The sequence below is a fragment of the Bos grunniens genome, chromosome 15, assembly GCF_055505025.1.
Source record: "Bos grunniens cultivar Pamir isolate PY7600 chromosome 15, Bosgru_T2T1.0, whole genome shotgun sequence".
Lineage (NCBI taxonomy): Eukaryota > Metazoa > Chordata > Mammalia > Artiodactyla > Bovidae > Bos > Bos grunniens.
Genome location: NC_141179.1, coordinates 50,933,181 through 50,957,490, shown reverse-complemented (window position 1 = coordinate 50,957,490; position 24,310 = coordinate 50,933,181). Strand labels below are relative to the sequence as shown.

The 24,310-nt window shown below is 40.7% G+C and overlaps 2 protein-coding genes across 2 annotated transcripts; both read right to left on the bottom strand.

Moving 5' to 3' along the window:
- Nucleotides 1–281: 281 nt before the first annotated feature.
- Nucleotides 282–8,809, bottom strand: LOC147358147 (olfactory receptor 51I2-like). Its single transcript, XM_086340448.1, has one exon. It carries the CDS (start codon nucleotides 3,769–3,771, stop codon nucleotides 2,809–2,811), a length of 963 nt encoding a protein of 320 aa, XP_086196574.1. The 5' UTR covers nucleotides 3,772–8,809; the 3' UTR covers nucleotides 282–2,808.
- A 4,937-nt stretch (nucleotides 8,810–13,746) lies between these two features.
- Nucleotides 13,747–22,974, bottom strand: LOC147358146 (olfactory receptor 51I2-like). Its single transcript, XM_086340447.1, has one exon. It carries the CDS (start codon nucleotides 14,914–14,916, stop codon nucleotides 13,954–13,956), a length of 963 nt encoding a protein of 320 aa, XP_086196573.1. The 5' UTR covers nucleotides 14,917–22,974; the 3' UTR covers nucleotides 13,747–13,953.
- Nucleotides 22,975–24,310: the final 1,336 nt, after the last annotated feature.

The window sequence follows — 24,310 nt, the reverse complement described above, 5'->3', positions numbered from 1 at the left end:
AACAAAGACTGACTTGGAATTGACAAACTCCTCAGACAATTAGTTTTCTTCAATCTAATTGATTTCACAAATCTAAGAAGCTCTTTAATCAGGCCTTGTTACTGACCCTGACTTTGGAAACTGAGCTTGACTTTGGAGCTGAAATACAGTTCTGGAAGGTTAACAACCAGCACGTCTGTATCTAGCCAGAATTATCTTGAGTTCTTGAATGAATGGAGGCCCCCCCCCCCAAAAAAAAAGAAAAGAAAACTATAAATCACTGAAGAAGACAACAAATAAATGAAAGTACACTTTATGTTCATGGATTGGAAGAGTTAATATTGTCAAAGTGTGCATTTTACCCCAGATGATCTGCAAAGTCAATGAAAGTTATATAAAAATCTCAATGATACCTTTTACAGAAATAGAAAAAAGTCCTAAAATTCATACGGAATCATAAAAGACCTCCAATAGTCAAAGCAGACTTGAATTAGAAGAACAAAGCTGGAGGCATCACATACTTTCTGGTTTCAAAATATATTACAAATCTGTAGCAATTTAAAACAGTGTGGTACTGGTATAACCTTCCTTTCTGGCTTAGCTGGTAAAGAATATGCATGTAATGTGGGAGACCTGGGTTCAATCCCTGAGTTGGGAAGATCCCCTGGAGAAGGGAAAGACTACCTACTCCAGTATTATAGCCTATAATTCCATGAACTGTAGTCCTTGGGTTCACAAAGAGTCAGACATGACTGAATGACTTTCACTTTCACTGCTATAAAACCTGTCTTGTACAATAGAAATTCAAACTCACCCATATATATTCAACTACTTTTTAATGAGAGTCCCAAGAATATACAATGAGGAAAGGACATTCTCTTTGACAAGTGATGTTGGGAAAATTGGATGTCCTCATGCAAATGAATAAAATTTAACCAGATCTCACATCATATACAAAAGTTAACTCAAAATGTATTAAATATTTGACCATAATAAACTATAAAACTAGTAGAAAAAAACTTGGGAGAAACCTTCATGTAACTGGACTTGGCAATGACCTATGAAATAATGAAACCAAAATCACAAGCAACAAAAGCAAAATTAGACAAGTGGGGATACATCAAACTAAAAAGTTATTGCCCAGGAAAGGAAACACTATTAACAGAGTGAAAAGGCAATCCATGGAAAAGAGAAAATATTTGCAAAGTACATATCTGATAAAGGATTAAAATTAGCAATATATAAGGGACTCCTATAACTCAAGGACAAAAATATAACCTGATTAAAAAATGGGCAAAAGAACTGAATAGCCATTTCTTTGAAGAAATACTAATAGGTATATAAAAAGCAACTTGCAAAGCAAGTAGCAACTAAACTTGCTATTTTTTAGGAAAAAGCAAATCAAAACCACAAAGAGATGTCGCCTCACAACTATCACTAAAAAAATAAGATAACAAGCATTGTTGAGGTTGTGGAGAATATGGAACCTTCTGCATCATTGGTGATAATGTAAACTGGTGCAGCTACTAAAAAAATAGTATGGAGCTTCCTTAAAAAATTAAATATGGAGCTACTATATCATCTAACTATCACTTCTGAATATATGCCCACCAAAATGGACACCAGGATGTAAATGATATGTGCAGTAGCATCTTAAGAGAATATGTCAAAACATAGACCTCTGCTGCTGCTAAGTCGCTTCAGTCGTATCCGACTCTGTGCGACCCCATAGATGGCAGCCCACCAGGCTCTCCGTCCCTGGGATTCTCCAGGCAAGAACACTGGAGTGGGTTGCCATTTCCTTCTCCAATGCATGAAAGTGAAAAGTGAAAGTGAAGTCGCTCAGTTGTGTCTGACTCCTAGTAACCCCATGGACTGCAGCCTACCAGGCCCCTCCGTCCATGGGATTTTCCAAGCAAGCCTCTAAACCCTACATAAATTTACCTGCTCCTTGATTTTCTGCCAGTGCAGCTGACAATGCAGAAAGTGCCTACCTCAGTGGTCTCTTTGTGATGACTTTGGTTAGGTGTTCCTAACCCAGGGACATGGAATTTTAAGAGATGAGGAAGAAGTGAATGATGTGTAATTAAAATATAGAGCCTCTGAAATTAGAATCTCAGGTGACAGTCAAAGGCCAGAGAAAGGCCATTTTCATGCAAGGAGGTACATTTTTGGAGCAAGGAATGTCCATTGGATCCATAGCTCTGAAGAGCTTTACTACACTTTCGTTGCCTCTAGCACACACACAGACACACACACACACACAAACACACACATTATGCTGAGCCACATCTGATCACTCACCTTTCCTCAAGCAACCAGATAACTCCACACCTCAGTTTATTCACTTTTACAATCTTTTCCAGTGATTATGTATGACCTGCCCTTGCCTTCCTGACAACTGACTCACCTTTTAGCCTCCTTCCTTAACTCCTTTCTCATTTTCTCCTGGCAAGGGAGCAAACCCTCTTCCACATTCCTATAACTCTTCATGTGAAACTCTCACAGTCTTATTATACTTACTGTAATTGTGTATTTAGAGCTTCTATCCATCAATGGAGGGAAGAGACTCCCTATGGTTCATTTAATATTATTCCTTATAACAACTACAGAGTCTTGCACAAGTAAGCTCTGAATGAAAAAGCTGAGGTTAATGAGTGAAGTAAAGAATCAGGACTGTTTTTCACCCATGAGTCTGAGGATATGCATTTGCTTGTCATTCTCTTGATAATGTCTCTGGGTCAGGGCTCAGTATATGGGCTTTCTGGACATAGGTTATAACTGTTTGACTGTGTTTTCCCTCAGATTCTGAGGTTATTTCTTGACTCATCAGCCTTTCCTCTTCTCGCTCAGCACCCTGAGCATGGCCTCCCTGATGGGCTTGGACTTGACACTGTAGATGACGGGGTTGAGCACAGGGGGCACCACCAGGTACACGTAGGCAACAAGGGCGTGTACTATGGGGGGAAGGTGTCTCCCAAAACGGTGGATCATGGACACACCTATGACTGGGATGAAGAAAACCAGAACGGCTAAAATATGAGAAACACAAGTGTTGAGGGCCCGGATACGCTCCCTGGGAGAGGCCAGACTCATCACTGTATGAAGAATAAGAGCATAGGATAGCACAATAAGCAAGGAGTCTATTCCCATTGTGGACAGAACCACATACAGCCCATAAATGATATTGACAGTAATGTCAGCACAGGCTCGTTTCATGACATCTGCATGGAAACAGAATGAGTGGGACAGGAGGATCTTGCCAGGGCAAAAGTTCAGTCTCTTTAGTAAGAAGGGCAATGGGAAGAGGGACACAGTGGCTCGGGCCACAATGGCCAGCCCAATCCTGATGATGACATTGTTTGTGAGAACAGAGGCATAGCGCAGGGGGTTGGAGATGGCCACAAAGCGATCAAATGACATGGCCAGGAGCACCGAGGACTCCACCACGGAGAAGAAGTGGAGGAAGAACATCTGGACCAGACAGGTGTTGAAGCCAATGAGCCGATGGTCAAACCAGAGCACAGCCAGCGTGGTGGGCATTGTGGCCAAGGTGAGGCCCACGTCGGTGAGGGCCAGCATGGACAGGAAGTAGTACATGGGCTGGTGCAGGCTGGGAGTCCTCCTCACAGCCAAGAGGATCAGGCAGTTTCCTGTGAAGGCTGCAGTGTACATGGAGAAGAAGGGAATGGAGATCCAGCCATGAATGGCCTCCAGGCCTGGGATGCCAATCATCAGGAAAGCATGTGGCTGGAAGAAGGAGATGTTGGCAAAGGACCAGGAAGGGAACATCCTTAGGGGCCAGATGAGGGCTCCAGAAATTTGTGACTTTTTCAATCTGGACAGACATAAAGACACTGACCGAACACCTGTCAATAGGCAGATAATTATGCTGTGTAGTCATTTTCACTATTTATTTTCCATGTCTCAGCTTTTACTTTATATTAATAACTGTTCTAGGAATGTACATACATTAGCCAATGCGTCATCAAAACAAATGCAGCATGCAGGAGATAGTGTAAATTTTCTATGGTTACCAGAAAATAAATGACTGAAACGGATTTAGTTTATACTAAATGTAAATTTTATACAATTTATACCCTTCCATCCAATGTTTTCTTTAAATAAATTGATGTGTGTTAGAAGGTAATGGCAATCCACTCCAGTACTCTTGCCTGGAAAATCCCATGGATGGAGGAGCCCAGCAGGCTACGGTGAGCGACTTCACTTTCACTTTTCACTTTCATGTATTGGAGAAGGAAATGGCAACCCACTCCAGTGTTCTTGCCTGGAGAATCCCAAGGATGGGGGAGCCTGGTGGGCTGCTGTCTATGGGGTCACACAGTCGGACACAACTGAAGCGACCTAGCAGCAGCAGCAGCACTCTTTAATATGTACAGCACATTGAAAATGCTCATGATCATTGTCATCCTCCTCCCTGTGTCCTTGTTATACTTATTCAATTGAGAATGAATTTTGTTATATTTTAAATGATATTATATTTTAAGTGATTAAGCCTTTCCCTCAGGGGATCTTCCCAACCCAGGGATTGAACTCAGGTCTCCCGCATTGCAGGTGATTTCTTTACCAGCTGGCCAAAAGGGAAGCCCAAGAATACTGCGATGGGTAGCCTATTCGTTCTCCAGGGGATCTTCCCAACCGAGGAATCAAACAGGGGTCTCCTGCATTGTGGGTGGATTCTTTACCAACTGAGCCATCAGGGAAGCCCGATTTTACATAGTTATCACATGTGCTGTCATAATTACTTTGCTGATAGAGAAGTGAAATATTTTATCTAAAGTGAAAAGAGAAATTCTGAAGTCCAACAAAGGAAGAGAAAACTGCAGCGTTTTCCTGAACTATTAGAACTTGAGATTTTCTTGTGTTTGAAGTGTCTGGGTACAAATCCTAGGACACTGTCTTCTATTCAAGATCCAGTAATGATAAATACCTAGGCTGAAAATTATATTAAGTACCAAGAAACTTTGGTAAATGAAGAGACACTTGATTCTCACCAGGTCCCTGAGAACATTTAGGAATTTGGGGTCCAGCTCTGCCTTGCCCAGACAACATCTGTCTGGGTCATTGGGTACCTTTGTAATCCAGGTTACAAGTTGCTAAACAGAAATCATTCGCACACTCCATTCATTGAACATTTGCCGCAGTTTTTAGAATACCAGCTAAACCTTTTGTTTAGCCTCTTAGCACACTCATCTGGAAGACTTGATTTGTCCTTGAATGTCCTCCCTGTAATCTCTGATCATTGACCTCAGGCCAAGCTGGGAGGGCCACAGCTGCAGGAGGACAAGACCTATGGTTCTCTTCTCCAAGTTAGAATTTCCACAGAAGCCAACTGAAGACATAAATTAGGGACATAAATTTAGGTTCTTTAAGGGTTCATTGGAATCTGTACTAGTAGTGTCACAAAATTTTAGCATCTGATCTTGAGCTGGTGGCTTACCAGTAAAGAATCCACCTGTAATGCAGGGGACATGTGCAAGAGACACGGGTTTGATCCCTGGGTTGGGAAGATCTCCTGGAGAAGGAAATGGCAACCTACTCCAGTATTCTTCCCTGGAATATCCCACAGGCAGAAGAGCCTGGTGGTCTACAATCCATGGGGTTGCAAGAGAGTTAAATATGACTGAGTGACTCAACAACAACAAAACAATGCTGAGCAAATTAACTTCCTAATTTAATACTTATTGAAGCTCTTGTGTTCTAAATGTTAGACCCCCAACATTCTTGTTTGTGAATATCTCTCTGTCTCAAAAAAAAAAAAAAAAAGATATAAAGTAAGTGTTACTGTATCTTTTTAACAAATAATAAAAGTTATAGGGACTTCGAAGACTCTTGAGAGTCCCATGGACTGCAAGGAGATCCAACTGGTCCATTCTGAAGGAGATCAGCCCTGAGATTTCTTTAGAAGGAATGATGCTAAAGCTGAAACTCCAGTACTTTGGCCACCTCATGCGACGAGTTGACTCGTTGGAAAAGACTCTGATGCTGGGAGGGATTGGGGGCAGGAGGAGAAGGGGACAACAGAGGATGAGATGGCTGGATGGCATCACTGACTTGATGGACATGGGTCTGAGTGAACTCCGGGAGTTGGTGATGGACAGGGAGGCCTGGCGTGCTGTGATTCATGGGGTCGCAAAGAGTCGGACATGACTGAGCGACTGATCTGATCTGATCTGATAGGGACTTCGTTGGTGATCCAGTCCTTAAGACTTTACCAGCCACAGAGGGTGAATGCTCCCTGCTTGGGAGCGAAAATGCCACATGCTTTGTGGCCAAAGAAGCAATACATAAAACAGAAACAATATTGCAACAAATTTAATAAAGACTTTAAAAGTGGTACACGCTAAAAAAGAAAAAAAAAAAAAAGGAAAATGAATACATTAAACTGGAAGGAAGAGGCTTAGAGAGTTTTTCTAGCCTGTGCCAGGAAAGAGACCAAATTTAAATTCAGGTCTATTTGGCTTATATGCTTTCAACAGTCTTAAACCTCCTGTATTGGCCGTAGGCTGTACTAGATCCTGGAAGTTTGTTAAGTGTAGGGCTGGCAGGATCAAATTATCAAGAAGAGATTGTTCTCTTCTGATGTTCCATGTTAATAAGACTGAAGTTTCTCCAAATGAAGCCCCTTCCTGTTTCTCCAAAAATCTTAATTCTCACTGTTACCTTGTGTGTCCTTCCTACAAAGCCATTTGCCTTTTGTTGTGCTAATTATCTCCTTGCTCCTGCTTTTCTTTTCACTAATCCCAGACATATTTCTTCACTCTCATTCCATCTTACTGTTCTGAATTTGATGATTTCATAAATTTCTATCCTCTTTTTTTCAGGGATAATCAGTTAATAAACAAGAAAATGAATGATTGAATGAAAATACCTTAATTTCATTTTCTAGTTCCCCTTATCTCAACCCTTAACATGGTGGTTCACAACTTAAACTATATACTTTGTATAAAGATCAGTGGTTTCTTCAGCTAATATTTATTATTATCCAATTTTATTTGGATTTACTTAGGATCCACCCAGGAAATACTCTGTCAATGGTAGCATAAATCAAAATAGAATGTGTCAGCTCTTTATTTAATTTGAAGGAATCAGGATTAATTTTATATGGGATTAATGTCACAGTTCTCTTTCTTTCATTCTGCATTAATTGATCTATTATTGAATTATTCTCAAATCCCTATCTTTGAACTTGACTTTTTCCATAGTTGATATGTAGGTACCATGCAACTGTAGGCATTTATGTGATCTATTACTCTTGGCTGTAGTAGCAGGATCCAAATGGTAATTTAAGCTGAACATTATAAGAAGTTCAGAGCTTAAGGGGTTAAAATTATAGTATACCACCTAAGGCATATTTTGAGCAAATCTTATACAACCAAGCCAATTTCTCCTTTACATCCAGATAATGACCTTTTCTACCTTTCTTTTGTTAATATATATTACATTGTTATGAGGAGTCTAATATTGATACTTTTGAACTGTGGTGCTGGAGAAGACTCTTGAGAGTCCCTTGGACAGCAAGGAGATCCAACCAGTCCATCCTAAAGGAAATCAGTCCCAACTATTCATTGGAAGGATTGATGCTGAAGCTGAAACTCCAATACTTTGGCCACCTGATGCAAAGAACTGACTCATTTGAAAAGACCCTGAGAATCCCATGGACGGAGGAGCCTGGTAGGCTACAGTCCACAAGGTTGCAAAAAGTAGGACATGACTGAGGAACTTTACTTCGCTTCACTTATTCTGATGCTGGGAAAGATTGAAGGCAGGAGGAGAAGGGGGCAACAGAGGATGAGTTGGTTGGATGGCATCAATGGACATGAGTTTGAGTAAACTCCGGGAGTTGGTGACGGACAGGGGAGCCTGGTGTGCTGCAGTCCATGGGGTCACAAAGAGTCAACACAACTAAGTGACTGAAATGAACTGAACTGAACACTGGGGAAGATTCTTTGTGTTGAAAGAAAGGAAAGGCTTTTTTTCTCTCTGTTCTTTTACTAAAATGCCTATTTTAGTAGCCAAGTTGGATTGATATGTTTCTTGCTTCCCATGTCATTCAGAATTTTGTAATAAATAACTTTAACCTGGAATCAGATCAGGTTTGGTCTTCTATTATCATCTCCAGCACACTAAAGGGTCAAAGATATTTTAAACTATAACTTTTCCCTGAGGAATTCCATCCTTTCCACTTTAGCACTCTAGGATTGTGTTATCTTGTGACTCTGTATGTCTTGGAAAGTCAAACAGCTGAGAAGAAAAAGACTGAATCCAACATACACTCTTTACATGACCTCAAAGCCAAGTTGTTTTCTTTTTTTTTACAAAAGAGAGAAGGAAAGAAATCTTATAATTGTGTGATATGATGGAGGTGCTATCTAATACTATGTTGTAGTCATTTTGCAATATTTAAGCCAAGTTCTTTTCTAAAAGGCTCTTCTTATTCAGAAAGATGGAAAGAACAGTCTCATAGTGAGAGTGTAGAAACCAAGCAAACATTCAGGTCACCCACAGGCTGCTCTCTGGAGTGGGATTTTAAAGATAGCCTTATATTGATGCTTTTCTTAGAGAAATAAAAAGGTATTAATCTGCTTGGACACAGAGTCTGAGTTTCTGCATAATTATCTGAATTAGACAATATCTGTGCATCAGGAAAGTAGCCTTTTCACTTCCTCTGTCTTATTTGGTGATGCAGACCTAACATTCATGAAGGCCTGGAATCCTTTTCTTCCTGCTTCTGGCATCTACTCATCCTCCATCCCACTTATTCCTCCACATGACAGCAGCTGACAGATAGAGAATTTCAGACTCACTAACCAGGTCCCCACCCTTCTTAATAGTGTAAAAAGGGTTCTAACCTAAGTTACTCACCCTGCCTGTCATTGCAGCCTTCTCTATTGCCCGTCATTCTGAAGAGCCCAGAAAAACTCTGCAACTTAAATGCTACTTTATACCACTGCCTGGGTGCCTTAGTGAGTTGCTGCTCCCCAGGGACATCCTGGCCACAGACAGCAGAGGATAGTCTCTGCTTAGTCCTCCCTGGGAAATGGACAATATGCAAAACATGTGTTTGGTTGGAAAGTTGTGGATCTGAGCAACTTTGAAACTATGGAACATGATGGGGCTTTCACAAAATCACAGGAAAAACTGACACAAAAGTGGATCTGCTTAACCTGCAAGAACAACCCTAGGGACCAAAGAGAGAGTGGAGAGAAGCAGACACACCTCTGTGGAGGAGAGTGTTGGGATCATCATCCTTTCTGGGTTCATCCATTCCACTACATTTGTAGGAAATTCTACTGGCACTTCAACCTTTTTTTCACTGTGCCTTCCAATGATATCACATCTATTATCTGGAATCACACAGAACACTTCCTGGTCCCTCCAAGTGAGCCTTATGGACACTCGGGTGAGTTGTGTCTCTTTCTCTGCCCTCTCTCCTTGGTTCCTAGGGTTGTTCTTGCAGGTTAAGCAGACTCACTTCTGTTTCTGTTTTTCCTGTGATTTTGTGACAGCCCCATCATGTTCCATAGCAACTATGGGTCAAGTAACCTGGGAAGACAGATGAGGAATAAATGGCCTCAGACACAGAGAGATGACTAGGGGTAGACATGGGAGCTCATCCATGTCTGTGGACCTGTGTTTTAGAGATGCAGCATGCCTTCCTACCCAGGATATTGTCCTTGCCATCTTGTTCCACCTCCAGGGGCTTCCTTTACTTCTAATAGAGTGAAAACAATGCTGAAAGCATGAAGAGGCCCCAGAGCCAACATGCAGAAGCATCTGTGTGTGTGTATGTGTGTGCATAATAGCTTTATTGAGGTATAACTGATGTACAAAAAACTGAATTCCTTTAATGTATACAATTTGATTCATTTGGACTTATCTTTTCATTCATAAAATCATTCATCACAATTAAGGTGACAGGCATATCTATCACCTCCAAATATTTCCTTGTTGCAGATGGCAGTATTCTCTTCTTTTTAAAGGGTAAGTAATATTCTACTTTATGTGTATACCACATTTTCTTTATCCATTCATCTGTTGATGAATATTTGGGTTGTTTCAATATCTTGGCTATTGTGAATAATGCTGAAATGAATATGGTATTTCTAGATTTGTAAGGAATGTATATGAGCATAATAAAGAACACGTATGACAAGCCCATAACTAACCTTATACTTAAGAGTGAAAAATTGAAAGATTTTTCTCAGAAACAAGGATCAGGAACAAGGGAAGCATACTTACTTTTTCCAATTCTATTCAACATAGTACTAAAAGTCCAGGCTAAAGCAGTGAGATAAGAAAAAGAAACAAAGTGATTCAAATTGGAAAAGAAGTAAAATTTTCTCTGTTTGCTGACAATATGATCTTATGTCTTTGGAACCCTCAAATTCCATAAAAAGCTATTAGAACAAATTCAGTAAAGTGCAGGATACAAAGAATACAGAAAAATCCTTTTTGTTTTTGTAACACTAAAAATAAACTATCCAAAATGGAAATTTTGAAAATAATCCCTTTTACAGTAGCATCAAAGAAAATAAAATGCTTAGGAATAAACTTAACCAAGGAGGTGAAATACTGGTACATGGAAAACTGTTAATAACTGAAGAAAGCATTAAAAAGACCACAAATAAATAAAATTACATTGTGTATTCATGGATTGGAAGACTCATTATTGTCAAAGTGTGCCTATTACCCACAGTGATCTGTAAAGGCAATGAAATTTATATAAAAATCTCAATGATATTTTTTACAGATGGCAACAATCTTAAACTTCATACGGAATCATAAAAGACCCACAAAGGTCAAAGCAATCTTAAACTAGAAGAACAGAGCTGGAGGCATCACATACTTTCTGATTTCAAAATATATTACAAATCTAAAGATTATGTATTGTAGTCTAAATTGTATTACAATTCAAAACAGTATGGTACTGGTATAAAAAAATGGAGATCCAAACTCACTCATATAGAGTCAACCGATTTTTAATGTGGATCCCAAAAATAGACCATAGGGAAAGGACCAGTCTCTTTGACAAGTGGCATTGGGCAAACTGGATGCCTGCATGCGAAAGAGTAAAATTGGATCTGATCTCACATCACATGCAAAAATTAACTGAAAATAGATTAACTATTTGAACCTAATACCTGGAAGTATAAAACACCTAGAAGAAAACTTAGGGAAAAGCTTCATGTAATTGAACTTGGCAATGACTTTATGAACATGAAACTAAAATCCCAAGCAACACAAGCAAAATTAGACACATGGGGGTACATCAAACTAAAAAGTTAATGCATGGAAAAGGAGAAACAATCAACAGAGTGAAAAGAAAACTTATGGAAATAAGAAAATATTTGCAAACCACATACCTGATAAAGGACTGATATAAAATATACATAAGGGACTCCTGCCATTCTAAAAAAAAAAAGAAAAGAAAAGACACAGCCTGATGAAAAAAATGGGCAAAGAAATTGAACAAATACATCTCCAGAGATATACAAATAAGGACATGAAAAGGTTCTCAACCTGGCTAATTATTAGAAAGAAATGAATCAAAACCAAAATGAGCATTCACAATTATCATTAAAAAAAAAGACAACAAGCCTTGGTGAGTATGTGCAGCAATTGAAACCTTGCACATTGTTGGTGATAGTGTACTCTCCTGGAGCCAGTATGAAAAATAGTACGGGGGTTCCTTAAAAAATTAAATATGGATCTACTTTATCATCTAGCAGTATGACTTATGAATATATAGCCCCCAAATTGATCAGATCAGATCAGTCGCTCAGTCGTGTCCGACTCTTTGCGACCCCATGAATCGTAGCACGCCAGGCCTCTCTGTCCATCACCAACTCACGGAGTTCACTCAGACTCATGTCCATCAAGTCAGTGATGCCATCCAGCCATCTCATCCTCTGTCGTCCCCTTCTCCTCCTGCCCCCAATCCCTCCCAGCATCAGAGTCTTTTCCAATGAGTCAACTCTTCGCATGAGGTGGCCAAAGTACTGGAGTTTCAGCTTTAGCATCATTCCTTCCAAAGAACACCCAGGGCTGATCTGCTTCAGAATGGACTGGTTGGATCTCCTTGCAGTCCAAGGGACTCTCAAGAGTCTTCTCCAACACCACAGTTCAAAAGCATCAATTCTTCGGTGCTCAGCCTTCTTCACAGTCCAACTCTCACATCCATACATGACCACAGGAAAAACCATAGCCTTGACTAGACGAACCTTTGTTGGCTAAGTAATGTCTCTACTTTTGAATATGCTGTCTAGGTTGGTCATAACTTTCCTTCCAAGGAATAAGCGTCTTTTAATTTCATGGCTGCAGTCACCATCTGTAGTGATTTTTGAGCCCCCAAAAATAAAGTCTGCCACTGTTTCCACTGTTTCCCCATCTATTTCCCATGAAGTGATGGGACTGGATGCCATGGTCTTAGTTTTGTGAATGTTGAGCTTTAAGCCAACTTTTTCACTCTTCACTTTCACTTTCATCAAGAGGCTTTTGAGTTTCTCTTCACTTTCTGCCATAAGGGTGGTGTCATCTGCATATCTGAGGTTATTGATATTTCTCCGGGCAATCTTGATTCCAGTTTGTGTTTCTTCCAGTCCAGTGTTTCTCATGATGTACTCTGCATATAAGTTAAATAAACAGGGTGACAATATACAGCCTTGACGTACTCCTTTTCCTATTTGGAACTAGTCTGTTTTTCCATGTCCAGTTCTAACTGTTGTTTCCTGACCTGCATACAAATTTCTCAAGAGGCAGATCAGGTGGTCTGGTATTCCCATCTCTTTCAGAATTTTCCACAGTTTATTGTGATCCACACAGTCAGTGCAGTAGCATCTTAAGAGAACATTTATGTTTTCAAACATTGGCCTCTAAATCCTGCTTAAATTTACTGACTCTGTTTTTCTGCCAATGCAGCTGCCAGTGAAGAAAATGCACACCTGAGTGGCTTCTTTGGGGTGACTTTAGAATGAAGGTATTTCTGTCCCAGGCACACGGAATTTTAAGAGGTGAGGCAGAGAGAGTGATGTGTAACTAAACTAGAGGCTCCAGTATTATGATCTCAGGCTAGACGAAGGTCATTTTTGAGCCAGGAGCTATCCCTTTGGAGCAAGGGATGTCCGTTGGATCCACAGCTGTGACGAGCTGTAACTACAACTTTCCTTGCCTCCAACACACACACATTATGCTGAGGCACATCTGACCACTCATTTCCCACAAGCAACCAGAGAACTCCACATTTGTTTTTCCATTGTTTTCCATTCTTCTCTGCTTGCCTGGGGCTTCTCCAGTGGCTCAGAGGGTAAAGAATCTGCCTGTGCCAGGTCACAGGAGATGTGAGTTCGATTCCTGGGTCAGGAAGATCCCCTGGAGGAGGACATTGCGACCCACTCCAGTATTCTTGCCTGGGAAATCCCATGGACAGAAGAACCTGGTGGGCTACAGTCCATGGGGTCACAAAGACTGAGACACAATTGAGCAACTGAGCACTACTTGCCTACCTTTTCTGCCTGAGAAGCTCTTACTCACTTTTCAGCCTCCTTTTTCCCTGATTCCTTCCCCGACTCCTTTCTCACTTTTTCCTGTCAAAGCAGGAAGCCCTCTTTTAGGTTCCTATAGCTCTTTGTTTGGACCTCTCACAGTCTTATTACACTTACTATAATTGTGTATTTAGAAACTTCTATTCCTCAGTGGAGGGAAGAGACTATGTATGGTTCATTTAATGTTCTCTCATAACAACCACAGACTCTTGCACAAGTAACTCTGAATAAAAAAGCTGAGATTAAGGAGTGAAGTAAAGAATCAGGGCTGATTCTGAGGACATGCATTTGCTTGTCATTCTCTTGATAATGTCTCTGGGTCAGGGCTCAGAATATGGGCTTTCTGGACATAGGTTATAACTGTTTGACTGTGTTTTCCCTCAGATTCTGAGGTTATTTCTTGACTTCATCAGCCTTTCCTCTTCTCGCTCAGCACCCTGAGCATGGCCTCCCTGATGGGCTTGGACTTGACACTGTAGATGACAGGGTTGAGCACAGGGGGCACCACCAGGTACACGTAGGCAACAAGGGCGTGTACTATGGGGGGAAGGTGTCTCCCAAAACGGTGGATCATGGACACACCTATGACTGGGATGAAGAAAACCAGAACGGCTAAAATATGAGAAACACAAGTGTTGAGGGCCCGGATACGCTCCCTGGGAGAGGCCAGACTCATCACTGTATGAAGAATAAGGGTATAGGACAGCACAATAAGCAAGGAGTCAAAACCCACTGTGGACAGAACCACATACAGCCCATAAGTGATATTGACAGTAATGTCAGCACAGGCTTGTTTCATGACATCTGCATGGAAACAGAATGAGTGGGACAGGAGGATCTTGCCAGGGCAAAAGTTCAGTCTCTTTAGTAAGAAGGGCAATGGGAAGAGGGACACAGTGGCTCGGGCCACAGTGGCCAGCCCAATCCTGATGATGACATAGTTTGTGAGGATAGAGGCATAGCGCAGGGGGTTGGAGATGGCCACAAAGCGATCAAATGACATGGCCAGGAGCACCGAGGACTCCACCACGGAGAAGAAGTGGAGGAAGAACATCTGGACCAGACAGGTGTCGAAGCCAATGAGCCGATGGTCAAACCAGAGCACAGCCAGTGTGGTGGGCATTGTGGCCAAGGTGAGGCCCACGTCGGTGAGGGCCAGCATGGACAGGAAGTAGTACATGGGCTGGTGCAGGCTGGGAGTCCTCCTCACAGCCAAGAGGATCAGGCAGTTTCCTGTGAGGGCCACAGTGTACATGGAGGAGAAGAGGATGGAGATCCAGCCATGAATGGCCTCCAGGCCTGGGATGCCAATCATCAGGAAAGCATGTGGCTGGAAGAAGGAGATGTTGGCAAAGGACCAGGAAAAGAACATCCTTCATTTACTGATGAGATCTCCAGCAAGATGGGACCTTTTCAATCTGGACAGAAGAATAAGACAAGATAAAAACATGGGGAAAATGGCAGTTCTGCTATTATGTAACATGAGTTCACACACAATGCTGCTGCTGCTGCTAAGTTGCTTCAGTCATGTCCGACTCTGTGCGACCCCATAGACAGCAGCCCACCAGGCTCCCCTGTCCCTGGGATTCTCCAGGCAAGAACACTGGAGTGGGTTGCCATTTCCTTCTCCAACGCATGAAAGTGAGAAGTGAAAGTGAAGTCGCTCAGTCGTGTCTGACTCTTAGCAACCCCATGGACTGCAGCCCACCAGGCTCCTCCGTCCACGGGATTCTCCAGGCAAGAGTACTGGAGTGGGGTGCCATTGCCTTCTCCTAACACACAATAGCATGTATTAAATGTGAAGGAGGAGGGGAGGAGCCAAGATGGCGGAGGAGTAGGATGGGGAGAACACTTTCTCCCCCACAAATTCATCAAAAGAGCATTTAAACATCGAGTAAATTCCACAAAACAACTTCTGAATGCCGGCAGAGGACATCAGGCACCCAGAAAAGCAACCCAACTCTTCAAAAGGATGTAGGAAAAAATATAAAAGACAAAAAAAAAGAGACAAAAGAGGGAGGGATGGAGTTCTGTCCCAGGAAGGGAGTCTTAAAAAGAGAGACATTTCCAAAACCAGGGAACCTTCTCACTGCCGAATCTGTGCCTAGCTTTGGAAGCACAGAGGGCAACATAACAGGGAGAAAAAATAAATAAACAATTAAAACTCGCAGATTGTGAGCCCTACGGTAACTCCCCCAGCGGAGAAGCAGCGCAGACGCCTGCACACGCCATTAGCAAGCGGGGGCTGGGCAGGGAGGCGGCGTGGGCTGCATCACTTAGAGTAAGAATCTGGCCTGAATACCCTGAGCGCTATCTGAGTGAAATAATTTGGGCTAGCAAACCAGACTGTGGGATGTCTACCATGCAAAAAGCCAGCTCCAACCTAAGATACCACCAGGCCCGCGCACGGAACAAAGGACTGAACAGGGATAGCCGGCTGCAGACCTTCCCCCTCCTGTGACAGGCAGCCAGAGCCGGAAGGGGGCAATCGCAGCCCCAGAGAGACATTATCTATAAAACTGTAAGCAGGCTTCTTTGCTAACTAAAACTTCTTGGGGGTCTGGACGGTTAACATCTGCCTGAGAAGGTGCGCCAGTTTTACACCCAGATAACTGAGTGGTGGGGAGGCGATAAGTCGCAGCATTGGCGCTCACCAAACACCTCATCACCTGAGCTGCTCGGACCTGGGAAGAGCTCAAAACGCAGGCCCAACTGAGTCTGCGCCTCTGAGGACTACCCGAGTGCCTGAACCTGAGCGGCTTGGACCTGGGAGGTACATGCAACCCAGGGCCGGCCTTGGATTGTTCCCGGCGGAACAACCTAGAGCCCGAGCAGTGTGGGCAGGGAGGCTACACACGCCGTGAGCGGGGGCAGACCCAGTGTGGCTGAGGCACTGCGAGCGCACGCCAGTGTTATTTGTTTGCAGCATCCCTCCCTCCCTCCCCACAGTGCGACTGAACAAGTGAGCCTAAAAAAAAAAAAAAAATGTTTCCTCCACTGTCCCCTTTGTGTCAGGGCGGAAACCAGACACTGAAGAGACCAGCAAACAGAAGAAGCTATAACAGAGGGAAACGCCCTGGAAGCTACAGGCAATAGATGAAAACCCTGTGGTTACTACAGACTACATAGGAAGGGGCCTATAGATCTTGAGAAATGTAAGTCGGACCAAGGAACTAGCCAAAAATGAACTGAACCCACAATACTCACAACAAAACCAGAATAAGTCCTAGATATATTTTTACTATTTTTACGATCATTCTTTCTTTCTTTTTTTTTTAATTAAAAAAATTTTTTTAAGTCCTCTATTGTTCCTTTAATTTTCACTTTTATAACCGATTACTTTGAAAAAAAAAAAAAAGACCCTATTTTTTTCTTCTTCAGCAAACTTCATATATATATATTTTATAATCATTTGACCTTTTTTTTTCCTTCTTCTTCTTCTTTTCTTTAACATTGTATTTTTGAAATTTCAAACTCTACTCTAATTTTTCAATTTTAGCTTTTTGGTATATGTTATCAATTTTGTACCTATAGCTTTTTTTTTTTTCTTATAATTTCTGTGACTTTTTGTTTTTCTGTTTCTTTCTCTTCTTCTTTTATATAACATTGTATATCTGAAATTCCAAACTCTACTCTAGAATTTTAATTTATGCTTTTTGTTATTTGATATCAATTTTGTACCTGTATTTTCTTTATTATTTTTGTGACATTGTTTGTTTATCTTTGTTTGTTTATTTTCTCTCTTTATGCTTCTTCTTCCTTTTTTTTAACATTGTATTTTTGAAATTCCAAACTCTACTCCAGATTTTTAATTTTTGCTTTTTGGTATTAGTTATCAATTTTGTACCTATATTTTCTTTATAATTTTTGCGACCTTGTTTGTTTTTCTTTGTTCGTTTTTTCTCTCTTTCTTTTCCTTCTTCTTTTCTTTAACATCGTAGTTTTGAAATTCCAAACTCTACTCTAGATTTTTAATTTTTGCTTTTATGTATTTGTTACCAATTTTGTACCTTTAAGAACCCAATCTTCAGGACCCATTTTTCACTAGGGAGCGAGATTACTGGCTTGACTGCTTTCTCTCCCTTTGGACTCTCCTTTTTCTCCACCAGGTCGACTGTGTCTCCTCCCTAACCCCTCTCTACTCTACCTAACTCTGTGAATTTCTGTGTGTTCCAGACGGTGGAGAACACTTAGGGAACTGATTACTGGCTGGATCTGTCTCCCTCCTTTTCATTCCCCCCTTTTATCCTTCTGGCCACCTCTGTCTCCTTCCTCCTTCTTCTCTTCTCTGTATAACTCCGTGAGCATCTCTGAGTGGTCCAGTTGTGGAGTGCACATAAGGAAGTGACTACTGGCTACCCCACTCTCTCCACTATTGATTCCACCTCATCTCATTTGGGTCACCTCTAACTCCCTCCTCCCTCTTCTCTTCTCCATGTAACGCTGTGAACCTCTCTGAGTGACCCTCACAGTAGAGAAACTTTTCATCTTTAATGTAGATGTTTTATCAATGATGCTGTATAGAAGGAGAAGTTTTGAAACTTCTGTAAAAATAAGACCGATAACTGGAAGCAGGAGGCGTGAGTCCAAACCCTGACTCCAGGGAACTCCTGACTCCAAGGAACATTAATTGACAGGTGCTCATCAAATGCCTCCATACCGACACTGAAACCAAGCACCACACAAGGGCCAACGAGTTCCAGGGCAAGACATACCAACAAATTCTCCAGCAACAAAGGAACACAGCCCTGAGCTTCAAAATACAAGCTGCCCAAAGTCACCCTAAAACCATAGACATCTCATAACTCATTACTGGACATTTCATTGCACTCCAGAGAGAAGAAATACAGCTCTACCCACCAGAACACCGACACAAGCTTCCCTAACCAAGAAACCTTGACAAGCCACCTGTACAAACCCACACACAGCGAGGAAAAGCCACAAGCCACAATAAAGAGAACTCCACAAACTGCCAGAATACAGAAAGGACAACCCAAACTCAGCAATTTAAACAAGATGAAGAGACAGAGGAATACCCAGCAGATAAAGGAACAGGATAAATGCCCACCAAACCAAACAAAAGAGGAAGAGATAGGGAATCTACTTGATAAAGAATTCCAAATAATGATAGTGAAATTGATCCAAAATCTTGAAATTAAAATGGAATCACAGATAAATAGCCTGGAGACAAGGATTGAGAAGATGCAAGAAAGTTTTAACAAGGACCTAGAAGAAATAAAAGAGTCACTATATAATGAATAATGCAATAAATGAAATTAAAAACACTCTGGAGGCAACAAATAGTAGAATAACAGAGGCAGAAGATAGGATTAGTGAATTAGAAGATAGAATGGTAGAAATAAATGAATCAGAGAGGATAAAAGAAAAACGAATTAAAAGAAATGAGGACAATCTCAGAGACCTCCAGGACAATATTAAACTCTACAACATTCGAATCACAGGGGTTCCAGAAGAAGAAGAGAAAAAGAAAGACCATGAGAAAATACTTGAGGAGATAATAGTTGAAAACTTCCCTAAAATGGGGAAGGAAATAATCACCCAAGTCCAAGAAACCCAGAGAGTCCCAAACAGGATAAACCCAAGGCGAAACACCCCAAGACACATATTAATCAAATTAACAAAGATCAAACACAAAGAACAAATATTAAAAGCAGCAAGGGAAAAACAACAAATCACACACAAGGGAATTCCCATAAGGATAACAGCTGATCTTTCAATAGAAACTCTTCAAGCCAGGAGGGAATGGCAAGACATACTTAAAGTGATGAAAGAAAATAACCTACAGCCCAGATTATTGTACCCAGCAAGGATTTAATTCAAGTATGAAGGAGAAATCAAAAGCTTTTCAGACAAGCAAAAGCTGAGAGAATTCAGCACCACCAAACCAGCTCTCCAACAAATACTAAAGGATATTCTCTAGACAGGAAACACAAAAATGGTGTATAAATTCAAACCCAAAACAATAAAGTAAATGGCAATGGGATCATACTTATCAGTAATTACCTTAAACGTATATGGGTTGAATGCCCCAACCAAAAGACAAAGACTAGCTGAATGGATACAAAAACAAGACCCCTACATATGTTGTCTACAGGAGACCCACCTCAAAACAGGGGACCCATACAGACTGAAAGTGAAGGGCTGGAAAAATATTTTCCATGCAAATAGGGACCAAAAGAAAGCAGGAGTAGCAATACTCATATCAGATAAAATAGACTTTAAAACCAAGGCTGTGAAAAGAGACAAAGATGGTCACTACATAATGATCAAAGGATCAATCCAAGAAGAAGATATAACAATTATAAATATATATGCACCCAACACGGGAGCACCGCAGTATGTAAGACAAATGCTAACAAGTATGAAAGGAGAAATTAACAATAACACAATAATAGTGGGAGACTTTAATACCCCACTCACACCTATGGATAGATCAACTAAACAGAAAATTAACAAGGAAACACAAACTTTAAACGATACAATAGACCAGTTAGACCTAATTGATATCTATAGGACATTTCATCCCAAAACAATGAATTTCACCTTTTTCTCAAGCACACATGGAACCTTCTCCAGGATAGATCACATCCTGGGCCATAAAGCTAGCCTTGGTAAATTCAAAAAAAATAGAAATCATTCCAAGCATCTTTTCTGACCACAATGCAGTAAGATTAGATCTCAATTACAGGAGAAAAACTATTAAAAATTCCAACATATGGAGGCTGAACAACACGCTGCTGAATAACCAACAAATCACAGAAGAAATCAAAAAAGAAATCAAAATTTGCATAGAAACGAATGAAAAAGAAAACACAACAACCCAAAACCTGTGGGACACGGTAAAAGCAGTCCTAAGGGGAAAGTTCATAGCAATACAGGCACACCTCAAGAAACAAGAAAAAAGTCAAATAAATAACCTAACTCTACACCTAAAGCAACTAGAAAAGGAAGAAATGAAGAACCCCAGGGTTAGTAGAAGGAAAGAAATCTTAAAATTAGAGCAGAAATAAATGCAAAAGAAACAAAAGGGACCATAGCAAAAATCAACAAAACCAAAAGCTGGTTCTTTGAAAGGATAAATAAAATTGACAAACCATTAGCCAGACTCATCAAGAAACAAAGGGAGAAAAGTCAAATCAATAAAACTAGAAATGAAAATGGAGAGATCACAACAGACAGCACAGAAATACAAAGGATCATAAGAGACTACTATCAACAATTATATGCCAATAAAATGGACAACGTGGAAGAAATGGACAAATTCTTAGAAAAGTACAACTTTCCAAAAGTCGACCAGGAAGAAATAGAAAATCTTAACAGACCCATCACAAGCACGGAAATTGAAACTGTAATCAAAAATCTTCCAGCAAACAAAAGCCCAGGTCCAGACGGCTTCACAGCTGAATTCTACCAAAAATTTAGAGAAGAGCTAACACCTATCCTGCTCAAACTCTTCCAGAAAACTGCAGAGGAAGGTAAACTTCCAAACTCATTCTATGAGGCCACCATCACCCTAATACCAAAACCTGACAAAGATCCCACAAAAAAAGAAAACTACAGGCCAATATCACTGATGAACATAGATGCAAAAATCCTTAACTGCCGAGGACCAGCCCTGGCTGACCCAGGGTGTTTGAAGGGGAGACGGCGTTGGCGACCTATTCAAATGGTAATTAGAGATATAAAGAGTAATAGAATGAGGATAGCTCAGTAGGAAAATTCAGTGGAGAAAAGAGGCTGAGTAGCTTGGTTTACGCGGAAAATCAATATAACCCGTGACACCAGGTTAGCTCTGACCACGGAGGCCGCAGGCGCCCTCTTGAAGAGCGGAAGGTGCCCCACCTTAGACACCTTCTCGAGTGGGTCTTAGAAGCCCAGGCAAATAAGTGGTCGCAGAGGATATCCACGCTCCAGATGGAGACTTCAGCCGGAAGTTAAAGGAAAGAATGACATGGGGAGACCAAGCATTGGTGAGCAAGGCCCGTAGCTTTATTTTTAACAGGGGCTTTTATACCGTAAGTTACACATAGAGGATAATAGGGGATGCAAAGTCAGCAGTCTTTGATTCTTATCAAAAACCAGGGTTTCTTTCCTGCAAATTTATCGTATACAAATGGTTTAGGTGATTTACATCATCTTCTGGCCAGAAGGCCTACTAACATTTTATGACTCTTGACAAGGACTTATCAACAAAGACTTATTTTCTCTATGAGTAATTATTTTAAGGTTTGGCGCCATCTTCTGAAGATAAAATTGCATTCCTATAGGGCGGATGTGTAATGGGTTTACAACAAAGGAAAGAATTTATTACCTTAAGGGTCTAAAGTTACTAACACCAAGGCCACTACTTATTTTTTCTACATACCAACTATATTAATTAATACACATTCAAGGATACAATTCAGGGGATGTGAAAACTTGGCAACAAGCATTGGCTCATCAATGAAATCCTTTACTAGTTTATTCTGACAGTTTCTAACTCTCTGAGAGGCTCTAAGCTATTTGAATATCTTAAGCTTCCCATGCCTCTTGAGGCTGGGAGACTGTAAACAATTGTATGCATAGCTGTAGAAGTCCAGGTAAACTTGTCAGGCGAGTTAGAGAGCCATCTGAGGGGTTTGGATTTAAACACTCCTAATTGCCCAGGAACTTTATTAATTGGAGCTGTAAGTTAACTCTTTGACAGAGAGAGCGAGATGGTGGTAGGGGACAGCCCCCAGTAAAGTCAGAGGTGAGAGCACAAAGCAATAAAGTAGGCAGACTCTGGTTTTTTTGGGGGGAAATGCTCGAGAATATCCGGGCGGACTCCTGAGGCTCAATCCCGCCTTTGCGTATGCCGAGCCTCCTTCCTCATGACCTTTGTCACGAGCGGAATGCCTCACCGGCTCCCGGCACTTAACAAAATTCTAGCAATCAGAATCCAACAACACATTAAAAAGATCATACACCATGACCAAGTGGGCTTTATCCCAGGGATGCAAGGATTCTTCAATATCCGCAAATCAATCAATGCAATACACCACATTAACAAATTGAAAAATAAAAACCATATGATTATCTCAATAGATGCAGAGAAAGCCTTTGATAAAATTCAACACACATTTATGATAAAAACTCTCCAGAAAGCAGGAATAGAAGGAACATACCTCAACATAATAAAAGCTATATATGACAAACCCACAGCAAACATTATCCTCAGTGGTGAAAAATTGAAAGCATTTCCTCTAAAGTCAGGAACAAGACAAGGGTGCCCACTTTCACCATTACTATTCAACATAGTTTTGGAAGTTTTGGCCACAGCAATCAGAGCAGAAAAAGGAATAAAAGGAATCCAAATTGGAAAAGAAGAAGTAAAACTCTCACTATTTGCAGATGACATGATCCTCTACATAGAAAACCCTAAAGACTCCACCAGAAAATTACTAGAGCTAATCAATGACTATAGTAAAGTTGCAGGATATAAAATCAACACACAGAAATCCCTTGCATTCCTATACACTAATAATGAGAAAACTGAAAGAGAAATTACGGAAACAATTCCATTCACCATTGCAACGGAAAGAATAAAATACTTAGGAATATATCTACCTAAAGCAACTAAAGACCTATATATAGAAAACTATAAAACACTGGTGAAAGAAATCAAAGAAGACACTAATAGATGGAGAAATATACCATGTTCATGGATTGGAAGAATCAATATAGTGAAAATGAGTATACTACCCAAAGCAATTTATAGATTCAATGCAATCCCTATCAAGCTACCAACAGTATTCTTCACAGAGCTAGAACAAATAATTTCACAATTTGTATGGAAATACAAAAAACCTCGAATAGCCAAAGCGATCTTGAGAAAGAAGAATGGAACTGGAGGAATCAACCTGCCTGACTTCAGGCTCTACTACAAAGCCACAGTTATCAAGACAGTATGGTACTGGCACAAAGAGAGAAATATAGATCAATGGAACAAAATAGAAAGCCCAGAGATAAATCCACACACATATGGACACCTTATCTTTGACAAAAGAGGCAAGAATATACAATGGATTAAAGACAATCTCTTTAACAAGTGGTGCTGGGAAATCTGGTCAACCACTTGTAAAAGAATGAAACTAGAACACTTTCTAACACCATACACAAAAATAAACTCAAAATGGATTAAAGATCTAAATGTAAGACCAGAAACTATAAAACTCCTAGAGGAGAACATAGGCAAAACACTCTCTGACATACATCACAGCAGGATCCTCTATGACCCACCTCCCAGAATATTGGAAACAAAAGCAAAAATAAACAAATGGGACCTGATTAACCTTAAAAGCTTCTGCACCTCAAAGGAAACTATTAGCAAGGTGAAAAGACAGCCTTCAGAATGGGAGAAAATAATAGCAAATGAAGCAACTGACAAACAACTAATCTCAAAAATATACAAGCAACACCTATAGCTCAATTCCAGAAAAATAAATGACCCAATCAAAAAATGAGCCAAAGAACTAAATAGACATTTCTCCAAAGAAGACATAAAGATGGCTAACAAACACATGAAAAGATGTTCAACATCACTCATTATCAGAGAAATGCAAATCAAAACCACTATGAGGTACCATTTCACTCCAGTCAGAATGGCTGCTATCCAAAAGTCTACAAGCAATAAATGCTGGAGAGGGTGTGGAGAAAAAGGAACCCTCTTACACTGTTGGTGGGAATGCAAACTAGTACAGCCACTATGGAGAACAGTGTGGAGA